The following is a 15,527-nucleotide window of genomic DNA, read 5'->3' on the forward strand; positions in this document are numbered from 1 at the left end:
AAGTCCTTGACAGGCAAGACATTGTAATTACTATACTATTTTTTAACATTTCAGCTCTCGTGAGTATTAGTTTGAATATATGTTATGATAGGCTGTTTAACATTTTTAGTTGGCCTATGATTGGTGCGTGTGGTGCATTAAAATGGTCCCTTCATAAATTTGAGTAAAATGGGGAAAAATGTTTTACCTGATGCATGAGGCTTTACTAATGTATTTGGTTCACGAATATGATATAATACAGCTAGTAGAATACAGCTATTTAAAAGTACATGGCGACCATTGATATAACAGAATTATCCATATCATATTAAGTCATTGCTTCCTAAATCTTTCACAAATACAATAAATTTGTAAATACCACTCATCCCAAACAAGGTCGCAAATCACAATTCTCACTTGTAAAATTTAAAAATAACAGAAAAATCAATTAAAATAAAGACATTTGTCTACATCACTCTACACACACTCACCGATTATATAACCATTAACAACACATCATTTAATTTCCAACTCGATTATATAACCATTAACAACACATCATTTAATTTCCACCTCCTATCGACACAAGGTCACCAGAGCGAGGAAAACATCCATTTCCACAGGTATTTAAAAGTACATGCCCAACATTGATATAACAGAATTATCCATATCATATTATGTCATTGTTTCCTAAATCTTTAGGAAATAAAATAAATTTGTAAATACCATTCATCCCAAACATAGTCGTAAATCACAATTCTCACTTGTAAAATTAAAAAAGGAAAAATCAATTAAAACAAAGACATTTATTTGCATCACTCCAGCCCGATTACATCATCATTAACAACCCATCATTTAATTTCTACCTCCTATTGACGCAAGGTCACCAGAGCAAGGAACTGATCCATTTCCACATGTTACTGCATCACACAAAAAGAACATCAAAACATACAAAGAAAAAACCTGGTGAGTAACCAAAACAAACAAGAAAATAAAAAAATGAAATAATAATAGAAAGAAATGAAACAAGAAATGGCAAAGCAAAATCTAAATTCTAGAGACAAAAGAAAACGAAAAAGAAGAATGATGACATTTAACGGAAGAGGAGACATTCATGCGTGCAGTTGCTATTGAAGAAATGGTGAGACTCTAGTATAAAACCTCTGAACGAATGATGTGAAAGCAGACACACATGAAACAATTATAAATAGAGAGAAAGAAGGGTTGGGGACAATTATAATTTCTTGTGATTATTTTTATTCTTATAACTTTGTGTATTCTAATCTGCAATGGTGCAGTGGCTTTTACCTTCACAATCACAATCCTCTTCGAAAAAACTCAACACAAGCTTTCAAACACTACATGAGCACAGCATCAAGGCTGTTCCTCCTCCCATAATTCAGGTCTGGATCCATTGAGGCTTTGGAATAAATTAGTATAAACTAAAACAATATTAACTATTTTGAATTACAACATAACCCTATCATGAGACTAGCTAGAGATTTAAAAGAGCATAACAAATGCAAATAAAATAAAATAAAATAAGGACATTATTTTAGCATTAAAATAACCTTGGTTGCAACAAACTCACTGTCTCAAGCTTTCGCTTGTGCATGTTCTTTAGATCAATTGCATTGATCTATCACCTAAAATTAAACAACAAATATACAACAAATTAGGATCATTATATATATATATATATATATAATATCACAAGCAAAATTGATAATGGAATTTTACATGAAGATAAGCATGCAACTTAAGTAACCTTTTTCACTACTATTTAGAATAATACTACAGCAACAAACACAAAACCTGATACTTGAAGAAAGAAAGAAACCCCTTCAAAACAAGAGTATGTCTTCAAAATTCTTTTTGACACTTTAATCTGTGACTACATACACCCTTTCTAATAATGAGAGTTCAACTTTGAAAGATTTTCTGAGTGGATTACTGAAATGTTCAAAATTGAAATCCTCCTTATTCACATGACCAAAGCTTCAACCTCAAGACAAATATGGAACCCATAAACAACCAGGCAACAAAATCAATATAGAAAGAAGATACACAAAATTACAAAGAATGAAAGAAAAATAAAACATATACTAAAACCCAAAGGTATTTTCTTTTCACCATCACTACCTACACCTCCTTTTTCGTTTTTCTTATCTATGCTCTTCATTTTATTTATCTTCCTACTCTCATCAAGGGGCAACATGTGAAGATCACGTCAAAAAGAAATGGACCACGGTATACCATTTGATTCACTTGTTCAATGTAGAACTCGTCTAAAGTGAGTTATAAAGAACTGAAATATAATTTAAATCCCTCTTTAAATTCAATTATATAGTAGCACCCACAAACATAAAACACAAATGCATTTATAGACATAGAGGCATGACCACACGCACAAGCAAACTCCCACAAAAGTCACAGAAACACCCACGCAGAGGGAGTGAGAGAGATGCAAGCACAGATAGATAAAGACACAAACAGACACAAAAACAAACAGTGACAAATAAAGCACACATACACAAATAAAGACAAACATAGAGACAACCCTAAATCAGACAAGGACAAATGAGCAAAACCTTAGACAGTCTTATACGATGGTAATGCCACTGCATCTTCTCGCGTCTGTTCCATATGACAAATAGATTTTCGGATTCTTGCATCCGATTGAAATAATGAGAAAAAACACAGAAGATAAAAGCCACTTCTCTAAAAGGAACTACTTCAACAACAAAATAATAAAAATATAAAGAAAAAAATCAAAATATGATTTACCAATTACACAAAAGTTAGAAAGAATGTAATTTCTAAATGTGGTTAAAATGCAACTGAACAAAGAAAAAAATAAAATACACATTCAAGAATTTCAACAAGAACGTCTTTTCTTGAGTTTTGAGGAAAGAAAACAATTACAACTATCGAAACATCGAATAGCTTTTCAATTTCAATCAAGAAGGAGTGCAGCATTGAATTGTTGAAAAATGTTTTCTTGACTTTCCTATGGCAGCCTTGGTAGTGCAAGGAGAAAATGACCACAAGGGTCCCAGAGACACAAGTGTTTCCCTTGCATAAGAGAGGTTATACTTTTATTTGTGCGTGTTCTTCAACTTCTGTAGTTATTCCGTTCTTGAAGAAGCGGAGAACAGAGGATGCAACTGAAGAGAACCCAGAAACTCTGACGAGTAACAAAAATCAAAGAAAAGCATATCCACGGGTTGCTGCACCACACAAAAAGAACAATCAAAGAAAAACTCACAAATAACAAAGACTCTTCGAAACAAAGACTTTTAAAAGCAGTCTGAATTGCAGAACCAGAAGAAAAGGAAAAGATGAGTCTTCACATCTAACCAACGTGTGGCAGTGCTATCGAAGAAACAGAAACTCTTCGAAACAGAGACTCAAGAGAGACTGACATTGGAAACGAATGAAGAGTGAGAGAAGAGAGTGACTCTTGACAAGGAAAACGAATGAAGAGTGAGAAGAGAGTGACAACATTTATATATAAAGAGCAAAGGGACGGAAAGCGGAATAAAAAAATAATTTTTTTAAAATAAAAATGTAATGTCCCTGTATAGATATTAAAATATTAACATTTATTTTTATAATTTTACTTATTCTAATATGAATTATTTGGTGAAATTTTTAACATTTATATTTTAAGTCTCAAATTTTTAAAATTAATAAGTATTCTTTAACTTAATAAAAATAAAATATTTTAATGATGCTCTTAATATTTCAATTTATTAAAATTCAAATTCAAATTTAATTGGAATTTAAATATTTTATTTTTATTTTTTATTTTTTTATTTTCTAAAATTTAAAAATATAACTTTGACGTTTCAATTTAGAAAGTTTCACTTTATTTTGTTAAATTGATTATGTTATGATTTTATTCAATATTTTTATTTTCGATTTATACTTTAGCACAACATATAATCTTTTACATTGTCATCATTTTTAACAAAAAATAAAAACTTCACAAAAATAATTAAAAGGATAAAAAGTTGTTTTTGATTCGTTTATTTTATTTAGGGATAAAAACATATTTTAGGTAGGTTGATGGAAATTCTATAAAATCAAATTTAAAATTAATTTTTGTTTGTAAATAGAAGAATACCTATTTTTATTTTCCATAAATAAAAGATAATAAAGATAACTGACTTCTGGACAATGTCTGAATTACAATTAAAAATGCTTAATGTATTGAATTATTCTTCAACTATTTATCCAAGGTTTGCACAGAAAATAACTTGAACTAAATCTGAAAATAAAAAGTAGAATATATTACACATCATCAAAACACATACAACTTACTTCTTTTCAAAAAGGCTAAAAGAAAAAATCGTACCTGATTATACAATACTTTATTATTTAGTAAGTTTAAACCAGAGATGCTTTTTAAGAACATCTTGATCAACAAACTTCTCATCCTCATTCCGTAGCCCTTCTGTCAAAAGATAATAGTCATCTTTGGCCAAATCTGCTTATGAATTACCAAATCTCCAACAACAATCAATCTAGCAAAACAACTCTTTAGGTGTTAAAATCTATATTTACCAAAAAATACTCTTACTCTATGTGTGCAACCGAAGAGAGTAGTGTGTTGGTAATGTTACTATTAGTAATTAATGATTAGCGAATAATATTTTTTTTTCCAACTTTAGTGAAGGGATTATAATTTAAATAAATGTGATTGTTTATACTTTATATCAAGGAAAATGATAATTATATATATATATATACACACATTTGTGTGTGTGAATATACAAATTACACAAACAAATAAATTATATATGTAACTTATTGAATATTTCTCATGTCCAAAGGAATTTATTTGAAAAGATAAATACAACTTAATAGACCTAACAATATCATCATATCATCATTAAACTTGAGAGGGAAATAGAGCATAAGATAACACTTGCATAGTATTTGGTTAGAGGCTTATGAGAATCTTAAATATTCAATGTGATAATGCTGTATTAAGTCATTTTTTCAATTCTGCAATATGCAATCATAATCTTTTCATTTATACTTATGGTTTATAGTCTGGGACAATAATTGACTAATAAAAAATGATTTATTTTATTTCTCTACTAATTTAAATTTTGTTATTATAAAAGATCAATAAACTATTCATTTTATTTTTTTGTTTTCTTGAAAAAAGTAGGCGGGAAAGATGACTTGGAATTAAATATAGAATCCATCAAAGGCTGTTGCGATACATGGGTGAGAAATCAAGGAAGGATGTTTCCACATCTTGAGGATCAACTTTTACCTCCACCTAGGAAGCAGAGAAGATTGAAGATTGACAGACGCAACGCTCACTAAAACTCCTTGCAAGGCAAGACATTGTAATTACTATACTATTTTTTAACATTTCAGCTATTGTGAGTATGATTAGTTTGAATATATGTTATGATAGGTCGTTTAACATTTTTTAGTTGGTCTATGACTGGTGTGTGTGGTGCATTAAAATGGTCGCTTCATATATTTGAGTAAAATGGGGAAAAATGTTTTACCTGATACATGATGCTTTATTAATTTATTTGGTTGTGTACAAGAAATCCTATGAATGTGCTAGTTTTTTGGTATTACTGATACCAATAGGAACACAAATAGGATATAATACAGCTAGAAGAATATAGCTAACTAAAAGAAGTACATGGCCAGCATTGATATAACAGAATTATTCATCATATTATGTCATTGCTTCCTAAATCTTTATCAAATAAAAAAAAATTGAAAATAACACTCATCCCAAACATAGTCGCAAATCACAATTATCACTTGTAAAATTAAAAAAAAAATCAATTAAAACAAAGACATTTGTTTACATCACTCCACACACTCACCGATTACATCACCATTAACAACCCATCATATAATATCTACCTCCTATCGACACAAGGTCACCGGAACAAGGAACTGTAACATCCATTTGCACCTGCTGCTGCACCACACAAAATGAACATCAAAACATATAAAGAAAAACTCTGGTGATTGACCAAAACAAACAAGAAAATAAACAAAAAATGAAACAATAATAACAAGAAATGAAACAAGAAATTGCAAAGCAGAATCTAACTTGTAGAGACGAAACAAATGGAGAAGTATAATGATGACATTTATCGGAAGAGGAGACATTCATGCGTACAGTTGCTATTGAAGAAATAGAGAGACTCTTGATAGTGTCAAAACCTGAACAAATGATGTGAAAGCAGAAGACACACATAGACACACATGAAACAATTATAAATAGAGAAAGTTGAAGAAATAGAGACTCTTGATAGTATCAAAACCTGAACAAATGATGTGAAAGCAGAAGACACACATGAAACAATTATAAATAGAGAAAGAAGAGTTGGAGACGGTGATCAAGGAAAATGCTAGCACGATAGAAGCAACTTTAAATTTGTTAAATGCAAAAGGGAAAACGTAAAAGACTTGTTTTGTTGAAGAATTTCTTTTGATTATTAGTAATTTAACACTATTAAATGTTTTGTTCATAAAATTTGGTAAAAATTGCAACTTAAGTAACCATCTATTCAAAGTTTTAAATATTAAAATATTTTTTATTCTTATAACTTTCTTTATTCTAATCTGGATTATTTGGTGAAATTATATTAATAATTGCTATTTAAAAAGAATACAAATATTTTTTTTTAATTAAATTCTCAAACTTTATAAAAATTAATAAATGTTCATTAAGAGGAATAAAAATAAGATATTTTTATGATGTTCCTAATAATTTAATTTTTAAAAAATAAAATAAAAACTAAATTAGAATTTAAATATCCTATTTCAGTTTATTTTTAATTTTTTATCCTCTAAATTTTAAAAATATAACTTTGGTATAACAAGTTTAAAAGGTTTCACTTTGTTTTGTTAAGAGTATTTCTGTTATGTTTCTATTCAATGTTCTCACTTTTAAAAATTGCATAAGTTCTGAGATTCATGCAGTAGACAATAGAGTTTTAAAATACTTGCCATAAAATGATTCTTCTCTTGTTGATTTATAATCAAAAATTGATGCATTCGATATATAATATGGTGACCTTCAAACAACTGCCGTATGGTGCCTTCAGTACCTGATACAAAAGAAAATCTATACACAAAACTCTCCTAAACAACACACATGTACAAAAATACAAGCATAAAAAAATGTAACATCACTGTTGGCAGTTTACCATAAAAGACAATGTACCTTCATTTTATCTTCTAACTTTTCACAAAGACCATTTTACCTTTATTATATGCCTAACCCATGTTAACACATAAACCTCAACCTAACTGGACACCTCAAGGCTGATATCTGCAAGATTGGAGATTTGTAAATGTGATTAATAGCATAAGAACTAAATAAACATAAACATGCAATGCCCAGGTACAAAATGTAGTTTGTTACAATCGATGGGATATTATTCCAACTCTTGAACAGAAGAAACTCAATTTATATCCAATCAGAATTTAGATCTCAGAACTATAATCTGATCTTATAACATGTACAGAAAATCAATTAAAAACAAAACTAGAGTTATTTTAAGAGCAGATAATAATAAATAAATAAATAAACCACTAAAGTCTCTACAAATTATAATTTGTTGCCTAAATGTAGACATATATAACAGAACTTTTATTCAGGAATTCTGATTCCATTAAAATACAGTAAATACATCACAACATTCTCACTCAAAAAATCTGCAGGTCCACATGCAAAGAATGAAAGAATCTTGAAATTCTAACTAGCTATTTCACCAATTAAACAACTCAACATTCAATCTAATGAAAAAATCTTGAAAAAATAATTACCCACTTTGTTAATCCAACAAGTCCATACAAAGTAGAGAAATAATCTTAAAAGTTTAAAATCAAATTACTCGCTTGATCAATAAGTCCACCCACATGACAGAAAACAATTTTGAGCTACTTAACAACATGCAATATCACACCCCACCCCAACCCAAGTCCCGACACTTAAAACACAACATGCAAGAACTCGAAGAGAGTTAAAAGAGCTATCCATAACATATCATGACAATATGACATTACTTCCTTGTTCTTTAGCAATTAAAAATAAATAAATACCTCTCATCAGACACAATCGCAAACCACAGTTCACATTTGTAAGAATTAAAAAAAGAAATATCAACTACCTTTTCAACCAGTAATGAGTATGCTATATTAAACATCCAAAGGAAAACTGTCTTTCATTAATATTTCACATGCAGTGAAAAATATGATATTATACCCAAAATAAAAATAATAATTAAATTTATAAATAAATGCTTATTAACTATTATTAGTGAAAAAGATAAAAGAGAATATCAATCAAGAAATTCCTTTTATTAATAGTATTATAGATATAAATATAGATTGATAAACATTAAGACCGGGCAAAACTTTGGCTAGTTTCGTCAACCAATCATTTTGGCACAAGTATTCCTATTCCAAGACAATTTGAGGAGTTTACACTCTTATATGGCTGTGGCTTCGAGAAATATAAATTAAAAAATCCTAAATGAAATTTTATGCCAGAATATTACACCAATTCCTTGTTACATGCAGTTGCCCTCAAGACTGCTAAAATCACAAACTAGTACCCGTGGCAGAAATACATTTCCCTTCAATACTATATATCAATTCCATTGACTTTAACCTATATTCAACATCAATCCAACACTGGCATAGCTTCAACCTTTATACATTGAAAAATGCAAAACTTCTATAAACGAGTTTCCAAACACACCCTAACAACTCAAGCAGCAAATCAAGCAAACTATACAAAATCATTCACCATCTTATCACACAAAAAACAAACTATAACTCCTTTTCAGCTACCAAATACAACCTGGTGAATTAGAACAAGTGAGATTGAGAAAAGAAACCAATGCAAAATAAAGGCATTAACCAATAACCGCCAAATACCATCACGCTAAATTTAAAATAGAACTATCTTAAGTTATCAGCAATTATTTTACCGCTTTGTTTCACTCATCTTTTTTCCTTCAAAAAATTTAACCAACATATGGTCTAGATCTTCTGTTGTGTATTTGATGTATTTCTGAGGATTCTTACCAGTCTCCACAAGAGGCCTGCGACACAGTAGGTTCCCAATTATGCACTTATTGCAAGGTACTAATAAATCATACAAAAACCACAAGGCATCAAAAGCAAACATAAGTAAATGTATTTTTGTTTCGAAGGGGAAAAAGACATCATTTCATATTCATGGATACAATTATTCCCCCACATATTAAATAGGAATGACATAAATTAAAATGAGAACCCACCCAAAACGATTGACAAACGATCTATAGGCTACCAACAAGACTTCAGCAACTGCAGGCCTGAGAGACACTAGCAGATGGATGTCAGAAGCTGTCCACTAAGATTATCTCTAATGGAGTTCCTCAAACATAACATTAAATTTCTTAAACCTGATAACACATTACATGTAGACGTGTCAAAACAAGTAAAGACATTACTCATAAAGAAGCAACTGAAAGGCTACCTGTCCTTAATGAAGCACCACTACTGCTTCCAGTTCCACCATCGCCGCCACCAGTATCACTCCTGCCACCTGATGGGCAAAGGCCCTGAATAGATAAGCACTGATGAATCTGCCGTGAAAAGAATAAAAATTAAAAAAAAAATAGACAACTTTAACAAATATTAACGTTTATAAGAAATAGAGCGTTCGCATCAAACAAAACATCAAGAAAAAACAAATCAATCTACTAGAACACCTTCATTATCAAAAACAAACGGGTAAAATCAGTTTTTGTTCCTATTCCCTCCAAAAAATTTCAAGTTCAGTTTTAGTCCTTCTAAAATTATCTTATTTTAGTCCCTGAAATTTTGGAATGCACAGTTTTTTTATCTTCAAAGTAGTTTAAATAGCTACTTAAAACCATTTTTGAGCATTACCAATGTACTTGGAGGAATAAAGTGATGCATTTCTAAATTTAGGGGACTGAAATAGGACGAAAAAATAATTAAAGAGAATAAAAGCGAATTTTGATCAATTTAGAGGGGCTAAACATATTTTACCATTATCCAAGTGACATCTAAGAAAGCTGTAAGACATGCACTAGAACAAGACCTTTGCCCAAGCATTTCTATTTTATTGATTTGCATGCTGCTGAACAACTCTCCTATGTCGTTGGCTTCAGACCTTGGCTTCAGTTATCCCCTAGCAAATCCTTGGCCTCAGACCAAGAACAGAAAAGGGTGAAGAGGAAAAAAGGCTTTCAAACACCAAAACATGTAAAAAAAATTGTGATTTAAAGAAATTCATAACCAAAATATATTTTGATAATTTTAAAGGGGCTAAACATGTTTTATTATTATCCAACTGACATCTAAGAAAGCTGCAAGACATGTAATGGTCAGCAAGGTCACTAGAACAAGACCTTTTCTTTTTTATTGATTTGCATGCTACTGAACAATCCTCCTATGTCGTTGGCTTCAGACCTTGGCTTCAGTCATCCCCAGGCAAATCCTTGGCCTCAGACCTAGAACAGAAGAGGGTTAAGAGGAAAAAAGACTTTCAACAACCAAAATATGCAAAAAAAAAAATTGTGATTTAAAGAAATTCATAACCAAAATATGTCGAATACATACCTCAAACCCCATCTTACAATATAATAAATATTGTTCATGAGAAAAACATGTGTTAATGCAGGGTCTTTATACTGCTCTGATTTTCCATCTAAATTGGTTTGCAAAGCATGCATTATTCACACAGTTACATATGCTAGCTGTGAAGAATCATCACCACTTTCAAATTCCAGAAAACGTTGCTTCAAGGTGGATTGATAGCTGCAAAGTTTATAGAATTTTGATCAGGTCAAATATGTGAACATCAGATCTACGATAAAGATCCTGAAAAAAATTACCCACACACATCAGAGAAGAGTATAGCATTATCCTTCTTACAAAAGTAATGAAAATTGAACTTTAAGAAACGGTTTCTCATAAATATAAAAAAATAAAATAGAATAATGGGATTGCTCAATTCCCTCATAGACATCATCATTTTATAATATGGAAAATAAAATTCAAGTTCAAAGAGTTGAAAATATTTGATTGGCTCAAGACAGACCTAATCACTCATTATTTTCTAGTTATACCCTATATCCTAAGGCTGCTACCACAATGGCACAACATTTGGTATTTCAGGTTCATCAATAAAAATTAATTCTTTCCTTTAGATTTTGAACCAATTCTATCAATAAGATATCCTTTCAATAAAACTACAAAAGAAACACCTAGAAACTAAGTGACCAAACATGTAACATGGCTCGTCAATCTCTCAGCAAATCTAACAAAGGAATGCACTAAAATGTCCATGAGCAGAATAAATCAGAACTGTAAAATAAATTTTAAAAATTTTGACATGTAAGGAATGATAATAAATAATGACCAACAAATTTGTCATCTCATCAATGAACATGGCAAAAAAGGTTAGAAGATATGGCTACGAAATTGGGATCAGACAACACAGAATTTACTCAAACACTGAACTTACTCAAAAAAAAATACATCACATAGTTAATCAGAGTGTGTCAAAGGATGGACAGTTCCATCTGTAACTGCAGTCTTTGTAGAATCTTTCTCGATTGTCACTTCAAATTCTTCAAAGGTCTCCTGGGCTCTTTGTGCAAGATGTTTTGTCAAACTAGTTGCAGCCTCTTTTATTCCAAAGCAAGCTTTGCCTTTAAGAAGAGTTTCAATCTGTATAATTTAAGGAAATTGTTCATTGCAAGATTATAACACTACTGCAAAATGACTTGTTCTTGTTTTATGAATGAAAGAAAACAACTACCCAAACCTAATATGTATCATGATAGTCAACTATATAACATCTAGTGTGGTGACTAGTGTAAAGTGTAAACCTCTATCAATAAGAAGTTGAAAGTAAACACTATGGCAGACGACACTAACACAGGCCCATTCTAATGACAGAATTATAATGCCTTAATTGAAATAAACTGGCTTCAATAAATGAGATGAAGCACCTATCAGAGGTTTTTTTTATATTTACTAAACAGTTTTTCTCTTGAATGCTATAAATAATTTAAAAGTGGCAATAGTATGATTCCAAACTTTTATGTAAGACTTTTAAAGAAAAAATGTCCGTATACATGAAATAACAAGAGTGTAGTCCCCTTTCATGGTAGTCACAATTTATCAAAAACAACCATAATAATGTTAAAACATAAGTCAGAGTACAAGACCAAAAACTTGGAGTTCGGTGATCGAGACAAATTTCATGATTTTATGATAGAGCATTCTATCTTAAAAGAATAATAATTAAATTAAAGGCCTTTTACTACTAGTAGTCTCATAGACAACTGAAAAGGAAACTACAAATAAATTAGTAATGCAAGTGAAAAGTCACTGACATGTATAGGCACTAAAACTTTTATCTGATAAATAAGAAAAGTCATGACCACTGAACATAAAATAAAACTTTACAAATTGACCTCTTAAGATTTATGAAACCAATACACAATAGAGATAGCATCAAGATTCATGATTTTGCATTTCAAAAGTCATACCTCTGAATGAAGCTCTTCATTATTTCATACACAATACATGTAGACGTGTCAAAACAAGTAAAGACATTACTCATAAAGAAGCAACTGAAAGGCTACCTGTCCTTAATGAAGCACCACTACTGCTTCCAGTTCCACCATTGACGCCACCAGTACCACTCCCAACACCTGATGAGCTAAGGCCCTGAATAGATAAGCAATGAAGAATCTGCCGAGAAAAGAATCAGAATTAAAAAAAATACACAAGTTTAACAAATATTAATGTTAAAACTATAAATAGAGCATTTCCATGAAACCAAACATCAGGAAAAATTAAACCAATCTAATAGAACACATTTATTATCAAAAAAAAAAAGGGTAAAATATGTTTTTGTTCCTATTCCTTCAAAAACATTTCTAGTCTAAAATTTTGTCCTATTTTAGTACCACAAATTTGGAAATGCAGTTTTTTATATCTTAAAAGTAGTTTAAATAGCATCTTAAAACAATTTTTAAGCGCTACCTAAGTACTTGGAGGACTAAAATTGATGAATTTTTAAATTTGGTGACTGGAATAGAACAAAAAAGAATCCAGACTAAAAGGAAATTTCGATAATTTTAGAGGGAATAAATATATGTTATCATTATCCAAGTGACCAGCGCTACCTAAGTACTTGGAGAACTAAAAGTGATAAATTTTTAAATTTGGCGACTGGAATAGAACAAAAAATAATCAAGACTAAAAGGAAATTTCGATAATTTTAGAAGGACTAAATATATATTATCATTATCCAAGTGACATAAAAGAAAGCTGCAACGAAATAATCAGTAAGGTCACTAGAAAAAGACTTTGCCCAAGTATTTCTTTTGTATTGATTTGAATGCTGCTGAACAATCCTCCCATGTCATTTGTACCCAGTCATACCTAAGCAAAACCTTGTCTTCAGACCTAGAATAGAAGAGAGTTCAGACGAAAAAAGACTTTGAACCACCAAAACATGCAATAAAATTGGGATTTAAAGAAATTGATAATCAAAAATGTCGAAAACATACCTCCAAACTAATCTGACAACATAATGAACATTGTTCATGAGAAAAAGATATGTCAATGCAGGGTCTTTATACTGCTTTGATCTTCTATCTAAATTTGTTTGCAAAGCTTCCATTATGTGCACTGTTACAGATCCTAGCAATGAAGAATCATCAACACTTTCAAATTCCTCAAAGAGTTGCTTCAAGGTGGATTGGAAGCTGCAAACTTTAAAGAATTCCGATCAGGTCAAATATGTGAAAAGTACACAAGCTTGAGCATTATCCTTCCTACAAACGAAAAGGAAACTGAACTTTAAGAAATAGTTTCACTTAAATATAAAAAATTAAATAGAAGCATGGTATTGTACAATTCCCTCAGACATCATCATTTTATAATAAAGGAGATAAAACTCAAGTTCAAATAGTTGGAAATCAATTCTTTTTAACTAGCACGAAGAGAGAGTTAAAACTATCCAAAACAAATTACGCGGTCATTTCCTTATTCTTTAGGAATTAAAACAAATCAATATCCTTCATCACAAACACAATCACAATCCACAATTCACGTTTGTAAAAAAAAAAAAAATCTGCTAAAATAAGGACATTTTATCAATCCACCACTCCACGCACACACTCACCAATAACATCACCATTACATGACTTTAATTTTTACCTTCATCGGCACATGGTCACTAGAGTGAGGAACAAAGAGAAAAACCCTAGCAAGCAACAAAGACAATCAAGAATTAAAAAAAAAAAAGAAACGAGAAATTGATTTGAAAAGTAGAGAAGCACAAACAGTTGATAACATCACTTTACTTTCTACCTTCTATCTGCACAACATCACCAGAAAGAAAAACCCTTGCCAATAACAAAGACAAACATGAATGAGAAACAAATGAAACAAGAATCTGAAATAAATGATACAAGAAATTGATTTGAAAGATAGAGAAGAAGCTGTGCATAACATCACTTTAATTTTTACCTTTTAAAGAAGGTCACCAGCGAGGAACGGTAAAATTCATGTCCACCGGTTTCTGCACCACACAACAAGAACAAGAATTAAAGAAATACTATCACGAATAACAAAAACAAAAAAGAACAAACAAGAACAAAAAAAACAGAGTCTGCAAGTGTTATCGAAGAAAGACTCTTGAAGAGAGATTCTTGGCAATGGAAATGAGAGAAGAGACTCTTCGAAGAGAAACTCTTACACGGGAAACGAATGAAGAGTAAGAGAAGAGAGTGACTCTTGAGAATGGAAATGATAACATCACTTTCCTTTCTACCTTCCATCTGCACAACGTCACCAGAAAGAAAAATCCTTGCCAATAACAAAGACAAACATGAATGAGAAATAAATGAAACAAGAATCTGAAATAAATGATACAAAAAATTGATTTGAAAGACAGAGAAGAACCGGTGCATAACATCACTTTAATTTCTACCTTTTAAAGAAGGTCACCAGCGAAGAACGGTAAAGTTCATGTCCACCGATTTCTGCAGCACACAAAAGGAACAAAAATCAAAGAAAAACTCTGACTAGTAACAAAGACAAACAAGAACAAGAAAAAAGAGTATGTAGAAACAGAAGAAAAGGGAAAGAAGAGTCTAGAAGACAAGTGCTATGGAAGAAAGACTCTTGAAGAGAGACTCTTGACACCGGAAACGAATGAAGAGTAAGAGAAGAGAGTGACTCTTCGAAGAGAAACTCTTACACCGGAAATGAATGAAGAGTAAGTGAAGAGAGTGACTCTTGAGAATGGAAATGAGAGAAGAGAGTCATATAATTATAAAGTGAGAGGAGAGAGTGACACATCACTTCCATCTGCACAACGTAATCAGATTGAGGAACTGTAATACCCATATCCACCGGTTTTTGCACCGCACAGAAAGAAAATGAGTAAGAGAAGAGAGTGACTCCTAAGAGTGATTCAGAAGAGAGTCAGACATATAGAGTCA

At 31.0% G+C, this 15,527-nt stretch overlaps 1 protein-coding gene across 21 annotated transcripts; it reads right to left on the reverse strand.

Moving 5' to 3' along the window:
- Positions 1-734: 734 nt before the first annotated feature.
- Positions 735-15,527, reverse strand: LOC109794131 (exocyst complex component EXO70A1). Of its 21 annotated transcripts, XM_083075730.1 has the most exons (23): positions 15,284-15,527; positions 15,014-15,065; positions 14,780-14,889; positions 14,551-14,602; positions 14,392-14,426; positions 14,239-14,284; positions 13,587-13,853; positions 13,383-13,482; positions 12,654-12,762; positions 11,525-11,730; positions 10,618-10,815; positions 10,045-10,508; positions 9,506-9,614; positions 9,070-9,086; positions 7,239-7,306; positions 6,982-7,082; positions 6,080-6,192; positions 5,847-5,944; positions 4,340-4,438; positions 2,571-3,209; positions 1,551-1,625; positions 1,288-1,384; positions 735-899 (listed from the first exon to the last, which is right to left on the reverse strand). In XM_083075730.1, the coding sequence occupies exons 12-15, from the start codon at positions 10,129-10,131 to the stop codon at positions 7,262-7,264; spliced, it is 258 nt and encodes an 85-aa protein (XP_082931856.1). In that variant the 5' UTR covers positions 10,132-10,508; positions 10,618-10,815; positions 11,525-11,730; positions 12,654-12,762; positions 13,383-13,482; positions 13,587-13,853; positions 14,239-14,284; positions 14,392-14,426; positions 14,551-14,602; positions 14,780-14,889; positions 15,014-15,065; positions 15,284-15,527; the 3' UTR covers positions 735-899; positions 1,288-1,384; positions 1,551-1,625; positions 2,571-3,209; positions 4,340-4,438; positions 5,847-5,944; positions 6,080-6,192; positions 6,982-7,082; positions 7,239-7,261. The 21 variants fall into 21 exon arrangements, with proteins under 21 accessions (XP_082931856.1, XP_082931857.1, XP_082931855.1 ...); XM_083075731.1 differs by lacking the exon at positions 6,080-6,192; XM_083075729.1 differs by having other exon boundaries at positions 6,080-7,082.

The sequence above is a fragment of the Cajanus cajan genome, chromosome 5 (assembly GCF_000230855.2).
Source record: "Cajanus cajan strain Asha chromosome 5, NIPB_CcT2T_4, whole genome shotgun sequence".
NCBI lineage: Eukaryota > Viridiplantae > Streptophyta > Magnoliopsida > Fabales > Fabaceae > Cajanus > Cajanus cajan.